This window comes from Kwoniella newhampshirensis, chromosome 13 (assembly GCF_039105145.1).
Source record: "Kwoniella newhampshirensis strain CBS 13917 chromosome 13, whole genome shotgun sequence".
Classification (NCBI taxonomy): Eukaryota; Fungi; Basidiomycota; class Tremellomycetes; order Tremellales; family Cryptococcaceae; genus Kwoniella; species Kwoniella newhampshirensis.
This window is the reverse complement of record NC_089966.1, coordinates 460,441-482,184: the sequence shown is the minus strand read 5'-3', so window position 1 is coordinate 482,184 and position 21,744 is coordinate 460,441. Positions and strand designations below refer to the sequence as shown.

Below are 21,744 nucleotides of genomic sequence, written 5' to 3'. Positions count from 1 at the left end.
TGAATACAGGTGACTGAAACTGATGCTGTGTCGTGGCGTGTAGCTGCTGCTACCGCTTACTCCTCGTCCTTCTCCTCGGTCATACCCAGACCCAGACCACTCCTCGAACTTGACCTCATACTGCTCATCTTGTTCCCGCTCAATTGCCTTTTGTGTCCGAAAGGTGACGGACTGAGGTTGTGAGCTCCCAACAAGCCATGTGGCCATCTCGGCGAGACAGGTGTGTGTACATCTCCAGCACCCGCTGAAAGAGGCCCAGTACTCGAACCCTTGTTCAGTTCCTTGAAGAAGTCGGCTCTAGATGGTACGGACATCGGTTCGAGGGGTCCACCCGGTCCGCTGATGTTTCGCATCATCCCTCGCAGAGGCGTGCCGTCAATGAGCATAGTCGACGGCACACGAGACCGACCACCAAGTGGCGTGAGGGAGAAGAGTGACGGTTGACCAAAGTTGAAGTCAAGGTGTCGAGATGGAGTGGAAGTGACGTCGAAGGGAGCATCATCAATGCGAGGCGTAGAGTAGCGATCATGCATGACGGGCGCTGGGGTAGACGGTGGCGCGCCATCTTCGGTGAACTGCCACATATCGTTGCTGCCGTATGAAAGCATTCTCGCTCGCTGAGGCCTTTGAGGCGATCCCATCATACGCCCAACCGGTGTTCGTGTGCTGGACATATGAGCGCCGGTCACGAACATCGGAGACGGCGCAAGCGCAATATGCCCAATGTCACTCTTGACCGCAGATGATCGAGGATCGGCTTGAGTGTACGATCGGGGTGTCGAGTGTGCTGGTGTTCGCATTGATCTTGCGTCAACGTCACATTGGGAACACCACCAATTCGGCCCGATCTTCGACTCATCCTCGATTCCACAGCACATAAGGTGATGCCAAGTCTTGCAAGATGCGCAAGATATCATAGAGCCCATGCCGTTTGTTGAAGAAGCCCCACAGACACAGGCGACCACACCGGCTGGGAGAAAGGGAACGACTCGGTTGCGCAGACTGAGGAGCAGCGCTGAGCGAGCGTTCGTATCGGCGCTGTCGGGGCTGACAGCTCGAGGGCGACGACGACTGTCCGATGTTTCGCTGGAGGAGGAAGAGAGGAGTCGGGTGACACTTTTGCCCTTGCCCTTACCATATACCGGATACGCAGATGTAAGCACCTCCTCATCCGAACTGTCGTCACTCCTTGTCTCAAGATAACGTCTTAGCAAAGCTGCTTTCTCCGTCTCCTCCCTCCTCATTCTCTCTTTCCTGCTGCCACCAGCAAGCGCCCATGGCGCTTCCGCATCCGGCCACAGTGGCTTCAAGACTGACTTGGAGCTGCTTGCAACAGGCCTCTCACTCCACACGTCTTCGTTGTCCGCTTTTGTCTCCTCCACCAATCTTGTGGTTCCGTCCAATCCTAAGAACTTGATGGCCGTATCTTTGCGCACCGCGACCCGACCAAACAAATCTATACGTGTGCTGACCAGTGGCGATTCTTCCTTGATCGTGTGTTCGGAGAAAGCCTGCAGACGCTTTGTGATCTTGTGAGCTCTTACCTCAGGAGCATCCGAATCTTCATCGGGAACGGCGAGGTCGTTATTCATGGTGGGAGTTTGTATGGTGACGAGATCTGGAGAGGAAGGCGGTGAATGTACCCGAGTGCTGTTTTCGAACCATGCAACCTCACTTTCGAGCACTTCGTTGGTCGCGAGTGTAGCCAACCCAGACTCGTCTGTCGTTATCGCTGGAATGGTGGTGGTCCTCGGTGACAGATGGACATCCTCCGGTGACTTCACCGTTTCCAGTGCGCCTTGGCTGACACCTAGTAGTCCGAGCTTGCGACCTTCTTCTTGATGACGAGTGATCACAAGCCCTCGTCTAACCGACTGCTCAGCAGCGATCTCGGGGGCTTCGTCGATTGGAGTCATGGTCTCTTCGGCCATCACAGGTACTCGTAGGTGAGGCGGTAAGTTGGCAGGTGAGATATCTCGACCTGTCGATGGCGGAGTGGGCAGCTGGAGACGAGGTGGCCGAGCAGACTCCTCCATCCTGACCCGCTTCGAGGCACGACCACTGCCTTCCTCTTGTTGTTGCTTCGCTCTTTTAGGAGTCTTGAGAGCTTTGCCAGAAGTTGGGGTATCTTTCTGCACTTTCTCCCTTTTCCTCTTTTGCCCAGCAGCCTCTTTGTCTGGTGTCGCTTGCGTCCATGTCGATCGCCCATCAATTGGTGGGTAGTACGACGGGATAGTTGAATCGTAAGATCTCGACAAAGTGGTGGTCGTCAGCAGAGGTGGAGCTCCGTCATATCCGTTCGTTTGTGCGCCAAAAGTCTGATCGCTATGGGGACTGAGAGAGGCTTTATCGTTTGAGTGACCGGAGCGAGAGGGTGTCTGATAGACTTCGTATTCGCCATTAGAGGTGGGGTAATATGTCTGCCCTTGCGCTAAGGGAGAATGTCGTGGAGAATGTTGAGTGGCCATAGGCTGGAGGTGACTTCCTGATAAAGTTGGGTAGGGGATGTGGTATGACGGAGTTGGTGCATTGAGTACGATCGTCTGACCGTGAGAGTAAGGTGACGAATGCCCATTCGATTCGGACGGCGAGAGATGAGAGTAGGTTGGCGAAGCGACACTGCGACTGTCGTTCATTAGACTGTGGTTTAGGTCAGCCAAATCAATGGTATCTGGTCGGCTACAGGGCGCTATACACACCTTTCCTTTTCCCGCCTCAGCCCCGCTCCGAAACTGCCTAACGTCGGCGTCCAGTCGGTCATCAATTCCTGGCCGTGAGAAGGCATGGCACTGGTGTGTTGAGGTGCTGTCTCGTATATGACCGGTCCTGCCATTGCAGGTTGAAGAATAAGGTGGCTGAAATAAGGGGTATGATGTATGTACGACGGATCGACGTAGAACAGAGGATGAACTGGTAACATAATGAGTCGATTAGCACACGGTAAGATGCGATGTTTCTCAGCAGAAGATCGATGACAGGTGACCACGACGAATGTGGGAGACGGTTACAAGCTTCACAATGAAGCAAAAAGTGCAAATTGCAGGGAAGGAAAGAGATGGCGACCTGAGACAGCAGTGGGATGCACTGATCTGTAGATACAGTTTCCCATCATTTGCACTCTTGAGAGGAGCGAGATGTATATGCGGGTCAAGTGATGTCCACTCTCGATCCCACGGGGCAGGTTGAGACATGGTTCGGATCGGAACGTTTGGGATGAGATGCAGAGAAACGAGGGTCAAAGAGATGGAATCACTCACGTTTCCTATGATGAAAACCCACTGTCGCTCTACTTGATCTCGCTTTTCTCTAGCTGATCCTCAGGATCAATGAGATTGGGTCCGATGGTGTTGTCGTACAGATCGAGGCTAGCTCGACGGTTGAGTTGATATGTGGAGTGGTATGGAGAGGACGCCGAGATGAGCGATAGCGTGAACACACAACTACTCCGAGGTGTCGACAATCGGGACTAATGCAGAGAAGAGACTGTTCGCTGAGAGCGCTTCGTCGCAAAGGTAGCAATTGGTGGAATGCAGGGAGGAAGGGGTCGAATGGGGGTGTCTATGCCCACAATGTCTTTCTGCGGGAAAGGCCGTAATGCCGTCAACCGGGACGTTCTTTACAATAACCTCGAGAGTGAATTGAGGAGCTGTTATTTATATATGACGAGCGATGCGCACAACATGGAGAGATGTAATGAAGAGGAGCAAAGTACAGCAATAACAGAGATACGATGGTTATCGGTGGGGGTCTGATGTATGGAACAAGTAAATGAAAAGATAGCTAGCGTCGAAATGATAGCATTCCCAAAACCCACCTTATGCTCTCCTGCTCGCTTCCCTCCGAACCTTTTGGTCGTAGTGATACAGTTCCCGGGCTTGCTTTTGGCTTTCCTTTTCCTTCGGAAGGATGTGTATGATCAGGCGGTGGGAGTAGTGAGGTACAGATCGACGCCTAGACTCGCAATGATGGTGGAAGGCTTGGGAAGGGGCAAAGCGAGCAAAAGCAATTTTGGTCCGAGTGGTGGATGGAGGTTGGATTGAGGCTTGTGTGGGTGTGAGGTGGAATGAGATTTCGAGGGTAAAAATGGCCAAGTCGGAACAGATCCCTTATCCTTTCTGGACCAGCTATTCCTTGTCCTTCTCCCTTGAAGCTTTCCGATCGGCAGAGGCTCAAAAAGGTAGCAAGCAAGAGGAAGGAGACGGGCGGTGGACCCAGAACAGGCCAGATGTGGGATCGTGATGAGATGACTCTGTGGTTGTGCCGTGTGACAAGTTCAAGGAAGCAAGGTTGATGCTCAAAGGGAGATTACAGGGACCAAATACAAAAAGGTGCAAGGAGTACAAAAAGCAAAAAAAAATACAAAAAATAAAAAGCTAGACTCTTGGGTTTCCTGGTTTTGTTCCGATTGATTGATTGATTGATTGGTTGATTCCTGACTGATTGCTTGCTTCTACGGACACCCTTTGTACGTGGAGTGGTGGACACAAGGTCTCTCACCCGTTGCGATAAAGGTGCAAGAGTTGGGAAGGGAGATGTGCAAATGACGATCGAAGGAAGAGAATACAAGATGGTGGTGGTGCAGGTAAATAGATTTCAACATTCGATCATCCTTACGACGAATCTGAATTCTAGGCAAAGCGTTTTGATTTTCTTCCAGGATTTTGCCCCGCGTGAATTTGATTTTTTATTTTTGACCCTCGTCTTGATTTTCCCCGAATTCCCGTGGACTCCCCCCCCCCCCTTCCACTCTCCCGGCTCATCCTTGTCTCAACGGGATGCACTCTGCATTCCGGAGGGTGGGACATGCAAGTCGCGGCACACCGCACACATGCTTATGCACACGAGACACAAGCAGACCCACACCACACAAATACCACACACATCGTTCTCTCGACGGGCAAAGGGGCAAACACACACACACACAAGACGCGCGGGGACCTTGGTTCCCGGCCATGAAAATTGCTGTGTCACGTCTTTTATCCTCTGTCGTGGAGACCGGACCCTCGCAGACCGAGACCATTTGGTAGGTAACGTCTAGCCATAATGCCAGCTTCTTCCAGCCTTGAGAATCGACTGAAGATAATGAGTAGTGGCGACGAGGCCTTCCCCGAGGTGGAGAGAGATCCTGACTGATTGTGTGATTCGCTCGCAACGCGTCGATTGATTCGATTTTGATCATTATGTTAATGTAAAACCCGGCGAACTTTGTTCGCGTCACGCTTCTGTCCGATTGCCATATCGAGTAATCCTCGGCCCCGTTGATCCGGTCAACGCGGGGTAACGCGTCTGACGATAGAAGCACCACAGCGCCCCCGGGAAGCCCTTTCTTTGGTCATGTCGAAATCATATTGCGAAGCACAGTAAGTTACCTGTATGGTACCTGGCAGCTGGCAAGTACAGTCAGTGCCAGTGTAGGACTGGGTGGTGGGAGTTGTCAAGAGCCGGCTCCAGCCGGCCGGAACGGCCGTCGACAATCCGGGACGATCATCGTGATGAGAACTAGACATCTGCGGCGATAGAGTATGAGAGCGGGAAGGCAAGATGTTTCTCTCTATGAGTGATCGTCTGTCGGACGATTCGCGTCGAGGTCGGGCTAATCGGTCCTAGAGCGGGATCGATCGTCTGTCGTAGACAAAAACGTCTCATTCAACACATGGGCGAGGGCGACACATCACGTGGGCTGAGGCTGGAGCTGATATCGTCCATATTTTGACCCAAGTGTGGTGTGGTCATGACCATTTGCGTTGACTTGTGGAAGTGAGTAGCGAGTGATCAAGAAGTAACGCGCATCGCATGGCAACGATCGAGGTAAGAGAGGAAAGAAGCAGAACGCGGTCGACCGCACTGTACAACGCCGGGGCAAGCAAAATGAGAGGGAAAGTAAGCGAACGGAAATGGAAACGAACATGGACAGAGGACACGAACAAACGATGAAGTGATGACTTTGAAGGAAGACAGACAAAAGGATGGATTCGTTGCTATATATATGCAGAGTCCTTACACGGACACGTACTCTGAACCAAACGCGATACAACGCGTTCGGATGAGCTCACATCAAAGGGAAAGCGCATGCAGAAGAGTCGATTGTTTTATTATTATTTATTGATGGGTCGTGTTCGTGAAAATGCAGGGTAAAAGGAACACTGGACTGAGGCGTAGCGATTGATGAATTGGATGATTTTGACCAATCGATTGACGCGTTATTGATCATGACTCAATCACGTCCCACCCAGCTGATCAAATTCGCTCCGACTCTTGGGTGCTGTGTCTGTCTTCCCCGAACCATCTGTGCGACTTGAGCTCTTCTGATCGTTCGCTGGACGACGATGAGCTGGGAGAAGATGATGCCCGATCCGCACGAGTGAGACTACGAGGGGGAGCTGCCACCATGGTCTCGGCCGCGCGAGCACTCTGTGGGTTTTGGATGAAATTGAAAGCGATAACGGGACGATTAGCCGCGGCTAGGAGATTTCGAGCAAGGAACCCGATATCTTTCAAACCTTTCATGACTCCAAACATCATCTGCGATATCATCAAGCTCTTCTCTACGCTAGATGCCTACTCACTCTGCCAGACGACCATAGAACTGTGATCCATCGTCCTAGATAGCCACTTGATCACCATGGCCCCACTTCGTATCTTGACGGCATCGAACGTCGACTCAATCTTATCTACCTTATCTCCTCAACTGGCTCTCGCATCGCAAGCAAGTGTATTGACAGCATTCTCTCGACCCACTCCTTCCACTTCTTCCCCCGTCCAGATCCAGACACCTCATCGAGTAACCATCTCATCGGAAGGTTCCACCATGTTATTCATGCCGTCCAGAGCTCCGACATCGTCAGATACTACAACGCAGACGACGACGACGACGACGACGACGACGACAGCATGCAAGATCGTGTCGGTGCCCAGTGCGGGTGGAAGTGAGGGATTGCCAGCGAGCACGATCGTCATGGATGAGAAGAGCGGGCAGGTGAAGGCTCTGATCAATGCTAGGAGATTGACGGCGTTGAGGAATGCGTGTGGTGAGTGGCAGCGTGGCAGCATGGCAACGTAGAGTGGATCGAGAAACGTTGGAAAGACGGTCGGTCGGCTCGTCGGCGGCATGATACTGTTGTGGTCGCTCGTGGTCCACTCTTCTGAAAGTATCCCGCCAAGGACCGTCACTGTGATTTGCAATCCTATGAACCCAGTCTGAGGACAGCCGGCCACCCGTGACTCTACCTACCGATCTTTGGACGCTCGGCATCACATTCGGCCGACTCCATCACCGTTTACATTTTACTGATTGTCTTTGTCATTGCACGATTATCACCGACCAGGCTCAGCTCTGTTCCTCTCGCTTTTCCCGACTCCGCAACCGCCCGCCCGTCTCCTCATCTTCGGTACAGGCGCACAAGCCTTATCGCATTCCACGTTATTCCTTCGACTCTACCCATCCCTCTCCCGTGCGACATTCATCATCCGTTCATCGACCTCTCGCTCCACCGCCCTCCAAGCTGAGCTTCGAGCCCTTTTCCCAGAGGTGACCATCACGCTCGCTACCCACTCGTCGGCCTCTTCGTCCGGATTAGATGAACTAGTTGGTCAAGCCGACATCATCGTCACCACCACATCGTCTACTGTTCCGCTCTTCAACTCGTCTCCCACCTCACCGATACCGAAAGAGGGAGCGAGGGTGATCCTGATAGGGTCGTATAAACCCAGCATGCACGAGGTGGACGGAGATCTGGTCAGGAGGAGTGGGATCGTGGTCGATTCGAAGGAAGCGTGTATGAGGGAAGCGGGCGAATTGATCGATGCGAAAGTGGGAGAAGACGAGATGGTAGAGCTGGGCGAAGCGTTCGGTGATGAGACGGTCAGGCAAAGGGTGGTGCAGAAGAGTAGCGGCGAAGACGGTGTGATCTTGTTCAAATCGGTGAGTCTTGGTGCGGTGAGAGGACGGGATGGTTTTCGCGTGCGACGGTGTCGAGCCGGGTGGAAGCGTATGTATCGCTGGCTTGCTGCGTCCGCGGTCTTTTAGATGTCCAGATCGAAAAGCCAAACTCAGAACGGACCGGAATTCATATACTCAGTCTCACCCGCCCGCAAACCTTCGATCCAATATCGCTGTCAAAAGCCAATGGGAGACCTACGAGCTGAGCTGACTTGACTTTGGTACCAGGTCGGACTGGGCATCCAAGATGTGTCCATCGCCAAGCTCGTCCTTGACGAAGCTGAGCGACGCGATATCGGGTGCATCGTTGACGATTATGATTAGGTGCGATGTCATGTACGATAATATATACATCGTCCTTGGGGGAATTGACCGTATCGGCGGTGATGGATGTAAAATCTTGTATGGATACATTGGACAGAGCGTTCGTGAGATCACCGTGCAGCACAACAGGTAGTGAATGCGACGCGACTGGCGCAATGTCTCTTCATATCCATTGTACTCTCTTATACGAGCAAGCCATCCTTCCATAAATTCCAGCGGTGCAGCATGTATCATTCCAAAGATAGATGGAGAGATTGGTACAAAATAGAGAGACCTACACTCAAACTCCTAGAATCATTATTCAAACCAGATACAGTATGTAGCTCGAAAATATCCAGATAAAATAGATAAATTTAACGAAATCAACGCAAAGAACCTCCCTCTATCTCTCGTTCTTCGAGTTTGCCAAATACCAATCGATGCTAAGACCTCATATATATGCATGCGCCCTCACTCCGCAAAGAGCGATCTCAATCCGTTCCCCAATTGCCGTCACAAGCTGTTGCACGAGATCCACTTCCGTCTGTCTTGACTTCCAAAGGATTTTCTTCACTTCGTTCCCTCTTTCTTTTCATACTTTGCGCATTTGGAGAACCGATACGGAATTCAATGCAAGGCAGGTTACGTTTGCCAGAGACGATCCTGTGATCAACGGGTCCGGTGAGAGCCAGATGTGCTAAGGTCGATGGAAGATGGATCGGTCTTGCCCTCGTATCACCTGGAGATTCTGATCGAGATATGCTCCGACGATGTCCCCGTATCTTGTAATCGCTTCGAGATTCGCATGTGATGGTCGATAATGGTGCAAGCTTGAGAGTACGAAGACTGGTCGAGGAGAAGCTGCGTCGTTGTTCTAAGAACCCCGACGGCCGACCTTTCAAAGAAGACAAGGAATTTGGTCGCGAAACTGTACCCAGCGAGCGAGGGGGTTTGATAGGTGAAGAGACTGAACGTGATTTCGCAGGTGCAATGCCGGAAGGGAAGTGATGATCCCAGTTCGACAAAATTCCTGAAGATCGCTGTGGAATCAATGAATAATCTCGGTCCTCATGCGAGTGAGAGTGAGAGATATAGGGGTGATAAAAACGGTCAGATCGACTTCCTCGTTCTTGTCGGTTTCGGACGGACGTTCCATCGCTGATTGAAATATCATCGTGATCAACTTTTACCAAGGGCGAGGAAGTACCAATTGAGCCATACATGACATGTTGAGGAGGAGACGAATGGAAATAGCCTAGAGATGAATGATGATGACCGTTGTATACCGCAGCGGCCGGAGACCAAGGATCTTCCGTATGTTCGAGCTGCCTCTCTTTACTACTCCACGAGGATGAACAGCGTTCGGAGGATTGGTAAGTAAGTCCTTCTGAGTATGGCGGATCAAACAGCGAGCTCTGCATGGTCGAGACGGTGGAAGAGCTACCCGCCCAAGCTGCGATTCGTTCCTCTTGCTCCTTTGATAATCGTCGAGCCCGAGGCGATTTTTGCAAATCTTCGTAGTCTGCTGGGTCTTCTCCTTCCGGTATACCACCGTTGATGACCAGAGTCTTGCGACCTTTCTGACGTTGATTCTGAAAAAGGATAGGAACAGGTCAGGCTTTGTTCTCATACCCAAGCTGGATGTGACTCTCACCTGAAACCATACTTGCACCTGACGGGAGGTCAAGCCAATCTCAGCTCCTAATTTTTCCCTGTCACCGCCGGTGGGGAATTTGGTCTGGGAATACACCACATTCTCGTCAGTCTCTGGATCGATCTCAAAATTACAGTGACCAGTCTTGACGAAACTGTTCACTGACCTTTTTCCACAACTTAGACAGGCCCGCTTGCTGGGTATGCGTCATCAACGCCCGTATCCGTTTTTTCTTAGGCTTGGGTAGAAATTCTTCCTCGACTGGAGTTGACATATCTCCTTGATCCGCTTGACTCAGACTACTAGCAGTCGGTGAGAGAGAGAGGTCTCCCTGTACATCTTCTGGAGGAATCGACCGATGGGACGATTGCGACTGTGTGAGTGCCAACGGGAACGTTTCCGCGCGTAAAGGCGGTGGAACAACCGGAGCACGAGGCAAGGGTAAATTTGGACGACCAGAATCGATATCGCTGGCCTCAAGATGCGACACAAGAGGTCCAGGGTCAGCTTTTGGCGGAAGTCCAATACGTAAGTGATGGTTCGTGGACTGTATCGACAGTGAGGGAGACTCCAGCTTTCGCGAAGTATCGGATAGCCCATACTGATGGCCATGAACGGCGGTATGCGCTCTGCTATCAGATGAAGGTGCTGTCAGGGCTAAATTGTGAGGCCGTAATGCATTGGGTAAGGGTGGATTGGGGCCTCGAGAGAGTATATTGTCTTTCCCTGACCATGATGGCTTGGTGGATAGTCGAAGAGCGAAGGATCGTCGTTCTTGTATGGCTTCTTCTGCCAAGGGTGGGGGTTCGAGTTCATGTCTTCTCAGAGCAACAACATCGTCTATGGATACACGATGCTTCGACCACGGATCTGGGTCGCCGTACCTTGAGGTGAATGCGTAAGAGTTGAACGGCGGTGGCACTTGTATAGAGGCGGATGTGTACGGACGGTAAGCCGCACCGGTGCCGGTAGATTTTGCGTGATGAGGCGTATTGAAGGTGTCCGCCGATCTCCCACGGCGAGAGCGAGACGATGACCGCAGGTGATGCAAAGGCTTGGGTGAAGGCAATTCCGTGGGTATGGACCAACCGGTCTTTCCTTGATCCATTTCAGGATGATTATCACTGCTCTGCGGGGTGAGACCTATGTTTCTTGTCAGCGAACTCGATCATAAAGCCAGTTTGATGTCTTGGTACACAGTGACTCTTCATCACACAGGCAGTAGGGTAAGACTGATTCACTAACAGCTTGGAGATTGAGGCAAGTAGGACATCGGAGGTCTGTGCGAACAAAGTCAGACAGCTGCCAAGCGATGTATGCTATCGAGCACCGTCAGCACTGGAGACGCAGATGAATATGACGTTCTGAGATCATATGGGGAGCAACGCCACAGATAATTCACTCACCACAGGATATTCTAAGCCTAGTACGCTATGACAGCACAATTTACCTTGAATAATCACGCTCGTCTTGCCTAGTCGATACTGCCTCTTGGTTACTCAAAAGGAGGTTGTCTACGATGTTGAGTGTAATTGCGAAGATTGGAGCGAGAACTGCCTGTCGATCGAATGGGTGTCTTCTTCTAGCTGTCACTAGTAGGTCGACTGTCGGCGTTTATGGTATGTCTGAGGTGGGATGAGGGATATTTGGGTTACGTAGAAGATCCAAGAATCTATGGACAAGGTACCAATATCAGTGTACTGTCTTTGAGAGATAGAAAACGTAAGAAAGCGAGAAGAGATGGGCGAGATGAGAGGGATATACAAGACGAAACTCTGCTGGATTGCGCTATATATATTTGGCCGCAGCGCGACGAAGGGTGAACCTGTTGATCCACCATCTCAAAAACAAATTCACAAATTACAGATGATGATAGCCTGCAATCAACAATATTGCAGAGAGCTTACAGAAAAGCCCCTCAGTCAGGCGAGACGCGTTTCGCTGTTTCAAACGATGTACTTCGTCCTTCTAGCTGCTGGGACGCGCATCGGGCAGTCAGGAAGCTTGGGGAGCGGCCGGAAAGATAGGACCGGCAAGACTCGGAGAGGCACCTTCACATCCGTGAGCTCTGTGAGCTAAGAAGAACAGGTAGGGATATGGATGAGTCGTGGACCAATTGCTCCTTCGTCTTCTCAAGATGTCGAAGATGCTGCAGTCCAGTGATGGCGAGACTGATTGCGACACTGATTAGTTCGTAGTTCGAAGCAGCAACACACAGCGTAAGATGAAAGAGCCGATCCAAAGGAAGAGATCAGCAAATGATTGGAGGAGATTAGCAATGCCACAATGCGTTCAGTGGTCCCTGATGATTCCTAAGCTGATATGGGTCGACCTATCAGAGCCATCCTTGCAGATGGAGTTAGGGCAGGATGGTTGGTGAAAGGCCAAACCGAGACCTTCATGCAAGACACCTCATGATCCACTAGTCAGCTGCATCAGGCTCTGCTTTCTGAAGTCCTCGCAGTCGAAGATCCACTGGCACATCAATCAGTCCCGGTCTTCGAACCCTTTTTCTGCTTTTCCTTCAAACAAGAAGCTTCTTGCTCACTCTCCAGCACGATACTCGCAGTTAAGACAGGAACACCGCCGGCGTGGATCACAGTGTTCAGAACGCCGAGAAGCTAGTCAGACGCCATCTCACCAAGACTCAGGGGTTGGTGAAAGCTGAGGACACGTTTCATGTTGAACAGAGAACAGAAGAATAAAAAAGCAAAGGAATGAACGAGGCGGACACGAAAATCGCGAGAATGTGGCGGTGAGACCGTCCGAAGCAAAGCGAAAAGCCGAGTATAGAAATAGCTCACTTTTGGCTTGGGCTCGGATGGCGCTCCGCCCGAAGGACACGGGTCGAGTCAACGTATGTTTGATGGAATTTGTAGGAAAACCTGGGGCGAGCTCTGAGGCGACGGGGCGGGACTGTAATTTACTCGAAATACAGGAAGACCTCGAACGGCGACAGGCGTCTTTTGCTTTGAGAGGAATTTGTGATTGCCAGGTCACGTCGCTCGTCTTTGCCCAGGAAGTAGGACGAGACGGATGGAGCGATGAGTCTCGCAGAGCTGGTGAGGAAAGTAGAGACAAGTCGAAAGAGTGGGAAGAGATTGGAAGAGTATATCTGGATAAATTTTGGAACGGGCCGTGATATTAGTCACGAGTAAGGTTACAGGTAGTGGGAATCAGGGGGGAGTCGCAAGTCAATGTTTTCCCGTAATGAGACTGGGATTGACCACGAGGCACTTACGGCATGCACAAGTCATCCAAACGTAAGACGTAATAGTGATGTCACACTGCGTGCTCTTTAGCGTCGCCACTCAGAGTCGCTTTGATAGCGAGAGAGAGAGCAGGTATTGGAGCGGTCGTGCAGTATCACTACTGTCGATGATTCCAGTCAAACAAATATGACTGTGATGATGTTGTCAGCATGAGAATCGAAAGCTAACGTCAGACAGCGGTATATAGCGAAGCCATGAGTGTGTCTCAAACAGCTAGAAAGGGGACAGAGACCGTTCGGGACAGTGGGAAGCAGAATCTGGCTGTTGAGAAAAGCGAACAAGGAGATGAAAAGGGAAGGCGGACTCACATGTGAGTGTGAGACCACGTCTATGGGATGAGCGGGCGTTGGACTGACCGACGACCGAATTGAAGTGGTAGAGGAGAACAGACAAAAGAGAGAGAGAGAGAGAGCGAGATTTGGTGGGAATTCGAAAATTGATAAAGTGCTGATGATATATATATAACACGGGGGCCTGTGTGTCTCGTAGCGGATAGGTATTTTTCAATTGTTGGGGTGATGTGACCCGGTTTTGGCTCCCGGCTTTCCTTTCTCACCTTGTTCTACAGGTACGTATGTTCCCAGTCTGATTCGCGACTCTTTTCCCGGCGTGCTGGCTGTTTGCTTTGCTCTGGGCCCTTGTTTTGATGACGAGCTTGTGTTTAGTGTGACCAACTGGAATCGGACCTGGTCTGTCGTAATGGAAGGGAAAAAAGAGAAAACGAGCACAGAGACAGCGACTATCTAGTGCAATTATCAGAGCAATCACTATCTTTCATACTCAGTCTACCCGTCCCTTCTGACTCGTCCGCACTCTATCTCGTCCCATTCGGGAAAAAGATTAAGATTACGCACCTTTCCTCGCCGGGCTAAAGATATCTTTGTAATAGAAAATATCTTTTCGAACCGAGGGTGAGGGGGAGAAAACGTGTGTCTGTTTTTCATTGGAATTTTTTTCCTGCCAATGGGTGCATCGGTTCCGAGGCAAAAGACGTTCAGAGATGTACGACAGCTAATCAATGTGGGACATGAGAAGGACAATCGCTCGTTGGCGAGATTGGCGAGGACCGGAACGAACGAGATGATACGTGGACGATCCGAATGGCACTACCTAGGTCAAGTCCCGGCGGTGGTGTCCGGTGTGATCGTGGAAATGGGGTTGGGTGACTACATGATTGTATATGAGGGGCCACGATGGGGACCAGAGGAGTGACAAAGGACACGATCAAGTACAGATTTGATATTGATGAAGGATGAGTGCGTGAGAAGAAGAACAGAAGCAGTGGACATTGCATATGTCCGCAGCGACCTGTGGCAGGGGCTGTCGACCTGGCAATACAGACGATCAGGAACAAGCCATATGAGTTGTGCAAAACCTCCGTCTATGCTAGATTGAGCAGCCATGTGGGAAAGCTCTTCATGCCAGACAAACTTTGTGGCCTTTTTACGCTGAAACCTACAGTCAGGAATCGGAAGTTGGCTGAAGATGACTAACTTATAGCGCCGCACAAAAACAACAACTCGTCCCTCAGCCTCTCGGAAAGAGGATCCACTGGGACCGATCATCTTCATTCACCGGTTACATAACCAAGGAGCACATTCGGCCTGTGATTCACATGGGACGATCGGGCGATCGAGCGGGCACTGATGATGGATGCGAGGCACACGGTGTGCCCTGAAAGACCCAGCCAAGTACGTGCGTCTATCATGCCTGGTCTACCATTGCGGGGACAAGTTGGGGTGGCATGCGCTAAGCCAAACAGATTCCTGATAGCGCAGACAGCCATTGAACGAGACCAGCGGGAGAGAGGTGGTGCGGCCGACAGACCAAACATCCCAACAGGTTTGTGGTAGAAGTCGTCCTGACGGCTCTGACGAGTCTGACACTCATCATGATATAGCCGGGGAGCATACACCCTGTTATGTGCTGATCAGATACAGGAAAGATGATCCCGCCGCAATACATCTCCAACCGACGTGAAGAGAAATCCATCTTGGTAAATCGATTGGTTTGGTTCGGTTTCGGCTTCGATTGGTGTCCAAATATTTTTGTTAACAGCTGACCCTATTTAGAAGTGTGACCACTACTCGTAATGATCTTTTGCCCCCCATACCACGACATTTATTTGTCCTCGAGTCTGATGCCTCATTCCCATGAGTCATACTACTGTGGCAGGATATAATTAACTCTGCACAGTAGTAGTAGTAATAGTAGTAGTAGTGATAGTAGTCGTAGGAGTAGTTCCCGCTCTTACGGTGTGGCTTCTCCTTTCTCCCCTTGTTCCGCAATTCGAAAGGTCAAACTTTGATCGATGAGGGAAAAAAGAAAAAAAAAAGGAACCCTAGATCCTAGATCCTATGTTACTGCATCTATTATCAATGGCTCCAACAGCCGTTGTGCACTCATCTCTTGGCTGGGAAATACATATGACCGACATCTATTCAACCTTTGAGCCGTCATTCGTAAGCGTGTGAGTAGTCATACATAAGGGTCAGTTTCCGAGCGATCAATACCGTTCACAGCCCTTGTAGCCTAAGCCGACCGGAGACCGCTTCTTCTGAGCAGCCGACGTCGTCCCAACTCGAGGTCACACAAACATCATGAGATCGATGATCCAGTGATATGTTTCAGTTGTCTTGACTCGACATACATGGATCTCGAAAGCGGTCGTCACACCGACCAGTAAAGCACAATCTGTCACTTGATACCAGTCTTTATGATGCAATTGCAACCCACTGTTCATCATCATGGTCATATCATCATCAATGACATCTCGAGTATCAATCAGAATGGGTACTGAGGCTATCTACAAACAACATTACGGGTTGCTGCACTGTCGTCCGTGGTCGTCCATCGTCATTTGCCGGGTATCGTTATGGTGCATTATATAATTGGTGGAGGTAATCATGTCGATCATGCCGATCTCGCAAGAAAGGAGGTTGAAAAAATGGGAAAAGGGGATGATCTTACACCGATCCAAATTCCATTGCGAGTGTATACATCCTCTCCAGCAGAGTGTAGAGAGCCTCATCGTTGCCCAAATCCAACGTGTGGCCTGAGATGTCACTGCTATTAACACTGTCTGTTCCTTGAGCAGTGGTATTCGGTCTAGTATTTGACGATATCTCGCTCTTCAAAGCTTGTTTGGCTGAGATCAGAGCGCTTCTGAGAGTCGATACTGGAAGGAGAGCCAAGTTCGGGCGCACATCACTGATATATTCGATGAGATCATTGTCTGTTGAGAGCCTCTACAAGTCAGCTTCCTTTTCCACATCACCTTCCTTCATTTTGATCGTTATTCTGGCACAAGAAAGGGAAGAATCACTTGCCAGTTGGTGTCAAGCCTTTCGATAGATGCAAGTCCCGACAATTCCTATCCGCGCATGTCCCTCCTGCCGTTTCCGCTCTGCAAATAGTAGTTCCAGGCTCACGGTGCATGCGATTGGTCAGTACAATCGATTGCAGAAGAGAATGGTCAATCAAGGACAGTGACAGGCTCGTTGTCGTTTGAGAGGGTGCAAGTGCAGGTGGAGGAGAAATATATGAAGCAAAGGTCGAAGCAATATCCTCAGTGTGTGTCAGCTGAGGGTATCGAGGAAGAAGGGGTTTGTAAGATTGGAAAGTCTATGATGGTTTCAGTGATAGAACATGTCCTGTAAACGCACGTCAGACCGGGGTGGCAGAGGCGAAGCTATTGCCTCTGACATTGTGCCAGTCGTCTGGATCACCGAGGGCGAAACAGATCGAGGTCGTACCTGCCAAACGAAATATAAGCATCGTTACGGTTGATCAGTCGAAGGTCTCGGAAGCGACGACGGTCGCACCTCTGTCGCAGTAAACTCGACTCTAGAAACATCGGGTTCTGAAAGAAATCAGTGTCAGCATGTATAGCTGGACTGCAGGCTAAACTCACCATTGTCAACGATGATCGGTTCGTCAACTATCGCACAAAAAATCAGTCAAGTCGAAGGAGACCCTACACGAAAACGAACCCGGAGACCCCGCAGCATCTGTACCATCTCAGCGTCTCATCAGCGATGGGCACTCACCAATCGGGTCGGCCCGAGCAGCCATAGCCTCCGCCTGTGCTTCTACTTCCACAAGCTCTTTGGTCAACTGGCGAACATCAGCCGACATTGTTGCTGCGACGTGTTCAATTATTAGTCTCCGGGAGGATGGGCGCATGGACTGAACTTACAATCATGTCTGACGGTACCGACAGGTTTATACTGTTCTAGATGGCTGTTGTCGCTCAAGCTTGGCGTTATGGATGCACTGCGTTCGCTGGTGTCATGATGTTTCATCTCTTGCTTGGCTTTCTTCGCCTTCAACTTGGCGATTCGCTCTTGCAGCGACCGTATATTTTCATCCAGTTGTGCTTGTGAAGCACTAAAGCTTGGGTCAAGAAGTGGTGTATCACTGGAGGTCGTATTCTCCCCTTCATCCTCGCTCGAATCCGACGAATCGTCCAGATGCAAGATCAGTTTCTGTGGGCGCTGCATAGCCCAGAAAGGCCGCCTACGAGGTGGAAGTGTTCGTGGAGGGGCAGTGACAGCCCGAGTCTCCATGAGGTCCTCGGCCAGAGCTCTTTTCTTGCCGCGTGGACGGTTGTGAGAGGGCAACGAATCGGGGATGGATATGGAAGTGGCTTGCGCTGAAATCACGATAGGAGGAGACGGCGCGGTGATCTCCCCTTCTTCAGGTTCATCGATGTCCATGTCATCGTCCGCGCGAGTGGTAACAGGTTGAGGATAGGAATTGAGCATGTCCCTTTCGAGCTCTGCCATCTGCTCTTCGATGGTCTTCTCAAGCTCGACTTCTTCAATTGTCGGTCCAATGACTTCCAGAGTCGGAGCGGTCTGTGGGTTTTCAGCTTGAGTCGCGAGGCCGGTCGTTGACTCCTGAGCTGCTCTTCGACGTCGCATGCTTTCAAGGGCCTTTCGGCGGGTCTCGAGGAGAGCATTTGCCAATGCTGCCTCTAATTCTGTTCGAGTCGAATTGAGTGCAGTCTGTGGGGGCAGCATCACTGTGGGTTCCGACGGAGGGAACGAGGTCGCAGGGGGATCGGGAGGAGAATCGAAGATTGGAGGAGGTGGCCGTCGCCTTTCAGGTACCGATCGCGTTGACGGTTGAGAGGGTGCTGCCGTCTCATCCTCATAGTTTAACACTACGTCCGCATTGGCCGACAAACCGTTGTCCAGATCTCGGGCACCACTTCGCTTCTTACGTCGGGGCTGAAAAACTTCACCATCTTGGACAGAGGACTGCTTGTCTTGTGGAAGGCGGCTTGGGCCAGAGAGCATTTGGATGCTGCTCGGTGGCCCTGTTGGATGTGATGCGGTAGCAGCCGATGGGACGATTGAGGGTTCAGGGACGATATCAGGCGTTTCTTGCAAGTGAGCATTGACTTTGGGTCCAGGCTTGTAGCTCTCAATCCTGATAGCTTGTGAGTAGGCAGCGGACTGTCGGGCAGTAGGAAATGAAGGACTAGGAGGTGTCCAGGAAGAACTCGGCTGCAATCGCAAGGATGAGTTTTTCGGTGGACTCATCCTTTCCACTAAAGTCAACTCAGCCGAGTCCTCCGACGAGGTGCTGAGTTTCCTCCCCGTCTCGACTGCAGTGCTGACCGATATCGCGACATCGGGACTAGGCGATTTACGTTCGACATCGACCGGTCCTGATCCCTCTTCCACCGGTGGCTCGCTGTCGACTTGCCATTCTCTAGTCTCGAGCCAAAGGGCTTTGCGCTTTTTGGTGCCCTGTACAATCTCTTCGCATACCGCCATGACATACTTCGGAGTAGCACCTTTCTGGACCAAGGTGTCAGGACTGACCCCTTCGTGGATGAGATTACGAATGATTTCCATGTAATCTCGAGCCTCTGAGAGAGAGATTTCTGTGACAGTGTCAGCGACTGTGAGGTGTGTAAGTAGGATATGGAACAGTAACTCACCGGAAGGAGCAGAAGCAACGGAATCTGCCACCTTGACGGACATCAGTTTTGCTGTGTCATCAGGTCGACTCTCATCAGATGATTTCCTTGCTGGACCAGGCGGTTGGTCCAATGGTAAAGGGTGTTGTTCGGGATGAGGGACGGACGGTTTCGAGAAGGATCGACGCTTTGTTGGAGAGTGCGATCTTGACTTTGATTTGCGCTTACCAGACCAAGCTCGACTACGCGAAGCACGACATTCTCCAGCATGTCGTTCGACTGGCTCCTCATCATCCTCGCTGATTTCTCCTTCCTCTTTCTCCCCGACCGCATTGGCCCCAATGGCTTTGCTTGGCAACATTCGGGTAATTCGCGCATCCAAAGAATGAGTTTTTGGTGGCCCTGCTTTGAGCAACGAAGGGGCTGACTGTTTAGAGGATGGAGATGATGAGGCGGTTGAGAGAATCGCCGGCTCTCGAACCGGTACCGGAGAAGATGCTCTAGGTGTAGATCCTCCTCGTTTGCTCCTCAGAGCCGCAGCGCGAAGAGCAGCGACATCACTTGCTTGACCATCGTTTGTTTTCGATCCTGACGAAGAGGTGGTTACAGAAGACATCACGTCATTGACCGAAAAGGTCAAACTTGAGGGGTCTTGCTTCCCAGGTGGATCGAGTGCGGGGCTAGCACTCATCGTAGACGAGGCCGACCCCATTCGTGCAAGCCAACTAAGCGGATCGCAAAGCGATGGTTCTGTGTCTCACTCGGTGGAGCAGTGAGCGGTGTCAGCCTACTTTAGCGAGAGCACCTTGGGGATGAAGAGATCGAAGAAGTGGATGCGGAACCACAACGAGCGTGTCCCTATTGGAGACTTGTGCAATTGCAAAGCGGCAAGAATGCGGTGTGTTGAGATGCGAGGGTACTCCCAAGCGATATGGCTGAAGAAAGGAGGGTGGTACAGATCATTTGAGAGGGAAAGGGGGTGTAGTCCAATATATTTGTACTCGTATTGCTGTACGAGTAACTATAGTGAAGCGATGATGTGGCAATCATCGACACCGAATGTTGATCTGGTGATAAAATCCCACGTGTTTCGTCTCTTATTATCAACTTTAGCAACCTCCACCCTCGCTACCGCTGACGTCCTTGTCACCAACAGAGGTGTTGTTCATCTGCTTACCTTCAACATGGCTACACATCTCGTCTACTGGAGATAGTCAAACGGATCAATCATGTCGAGCTTCAGCATTCACAAAGCTGCCATGGAAGGTGAGTTGAAGTTGGAGAGCAACATCTCCACTGCTTCCTGCTGTTACTCGTCTTCGTCAGGGTCGTAAAGCTGACAACTGTACATAGGCCAGCCGGGGATGGTCAGATCTCTGTTGAACGAAGATCCAAAACTAATCAATGCAAAAGATGACGTATGTAGATCTGTATCATCTCTCTGTGATGACTTTTCGTATGATTATTTGACACTGATTCGTAGTGTCATTTCTTCAGGATGGCAGAACACCTTTCCATTGGGCTTGCACGACTTCGAACCTTGGTATGATCCAGCTACTATTGGGGTATCATCCGGATCTAGAAGCCAGAGACTTGATGGGCTGGACACCTTTAATGATTGCTTGTGAGTAAAACTTCGGTCTCACTACTCTATAGCCACTTTTGGATGTGAGCAGGATGCTGACGAGTGAATCACCTGCCCTGTATCAGCCGCCGCGGGTCATAGAGAGATCGTGAGAGAAGTGCTAGAGGCTGGGGCGGACGCAAATGCTGCGAATGATAAGGGACAAACATCTTTGTGGGTGATCTTCTCTCTGTTCACGCACACTGCGTTTCGCTACTCATGGTGGCCAGTGACGAGCTGATCGAAGGGGTGAACCGTGATAGACATTACGCCGCTTCGAAGGGGAACGTTCCTGTATGTGTTTAATCGTCATTCGTATGACCTTACTTGCTAATACAGTATGGTAATCTAGGTCGGCAAGCTTCTTATATCGAAAGGCGCAGATGTAAGCCTACTCGGCCGACAGATATGATATTACGGCGTTTTCAGCTTCAACTGACGCTAGCATACATAGATCAATGCGAAAGACCGAGCGTCACAACAACCCTTACATAGAGCAGCTACGACTGGAAATCACGCTTTCTTGCAGATCTTATTGAACCCACCTGAAGGCAGACCGAAGACGAGGTTGAACGGAGCAGACCGAGCTGGTGAGTACTCCTTGCATATAACACACCATCTCGACATCGCTGACTTGATGATTAGGCAATACACCGTTACATCTTGCATTCGAGAGTGGACATGGAGATGCGGCTGTGACGTTGATCGAAGCTGGCGCAGATAGGGAAAGGGTGAGTCTTTCCTCCCTGTTCTCCACGTACCAGCCGGTCGAGGTCTAGGCAGCTAAACAAGCCTTGTCTTTCATCGTCGTATAGTCAAATTCTGAGGGACAGGTTCCAGAAGAGATTGATGGTGTTGGTGGTCAAGAGCAGAAGAATGTGCGAGCATATGTCGCTTCAAAGGTGGGACCTAGACGAGATTGAGACGTAGGCAGTCGATCCATTGCATGGCAAGGCATGGGTGAAAATTCACTACAAATTTGTACACAAAAGCAGTAGAACACCAGACTATGGATGTCGG

The 21,744-nt window shown here is 50.8% G+C and overlaps 5 protein-coding genes across 5 annotated transcripts; 2 read left to right on the top strand and 3 right to left on the bottom strand.

Moving 5' to 3' along the window:
* Positions 1-56: 56 nt before the first annotated feature.
* On the bottom strand, positions 57-2,833 carry IAR55_006144 (uncharacterized protein; the record flags this gene model as incomplete). The annotated part of the gene is made up of 2 exons (XM_066949231.1): positions 57-2,640; positions 2,700-2,833. The coding sequence occupies 2 exons, from the start codon at positions 2,831-2,833 to the stop codon at positions 57-59; spliced, it is 2,718 nt and encodes a 905-aa protein (XP_066800239.1).
* A 3,789-nt stretch (positions 2,834-6,622) lies between these two features.
* Positions 6,623-8,263, top strand: IAR55_006143 (uncharacterized protein; the record flags this gene model as incomplete). The annotated part of the gene is made up of 3 exons (XM_066949230.1): positions 6,623-7,028; positions 7,326-7,921; positions 8,168-8,263. 3 exons carry the CDS (start codon positions 6,623-6,625, stop codon positions 8,261-8,263), a joined length of 1,098 nt encoding a protein of 365 aa, XP_066800238.1.
* A 470-nt stretch (positions 8,264-8,733) lies between these two features.
* Positions 8,734-11,004, bottom strand: IAR55_006142 (uncharacterized protein; the record flags this gene model as incomplete). Its single annotated transcript, XM_066949229.1, has 3 exons — positions 8,734-9,834; positions 9,897-9,980; positions 10,063-11,004. The coding sequence occupies 3 exons, from the start codon at positions 11,002-11,004 to the stop codon at positions 8,734-8,736; spliced, it is 2,127 nt and encodes a 708-aa protein (XP_066800237.1).
* Positions 11,005-16,803: 5,799 nt separating this feature from the next.
* Positions 16,804-19,812, bottom strand: IAR55_006141 (uncharacterized protein; the record flags this gene model as incomplete). The annotated part of the gene is made up of 6 exons (XM_066949228.1): positions 16,804-16,923; positions 16,993-17,030; positions 17,082-17,108; positions 17,218-17,310; positions 17,367-19,064; positions 19,122-19,812. The coding sequence occupies 6 exons, from the start codon at positions 19,810-19,812 to the stop codon at positions 16,804-16,806; spliced, it is 2,667 nt and encodes an 888-aa protein (XP_066800236.1).
* A 517-nt stretch (positions 19,813-20,329) lies between these two features.
* Positions 20,330-21,647, top strand: IAR55_006140 (uncharacterized protein; the record flags this gene model as incomplete). Its single annotated transcript, XM_066949227.1, has 9 exons — positions 20,330-20,366; positions 20,454-20,518; positions 20,598-20,724; positions 20,811-20,898; positions 20,988-21,018; positions 21,077-21,109; positions 21,179-21,314; positions 21,370-21,455; positions 21,540-21,647. 9 exons carry the CDS (start codon positions 20,330-20,332, stop codon positions 21,645-21,647), a joined length of 711 nt encoding a protein of 236 aa, XP_066800235.1.
* Positions 21,648-21,744: the final 97 nt, after the last annotated feature.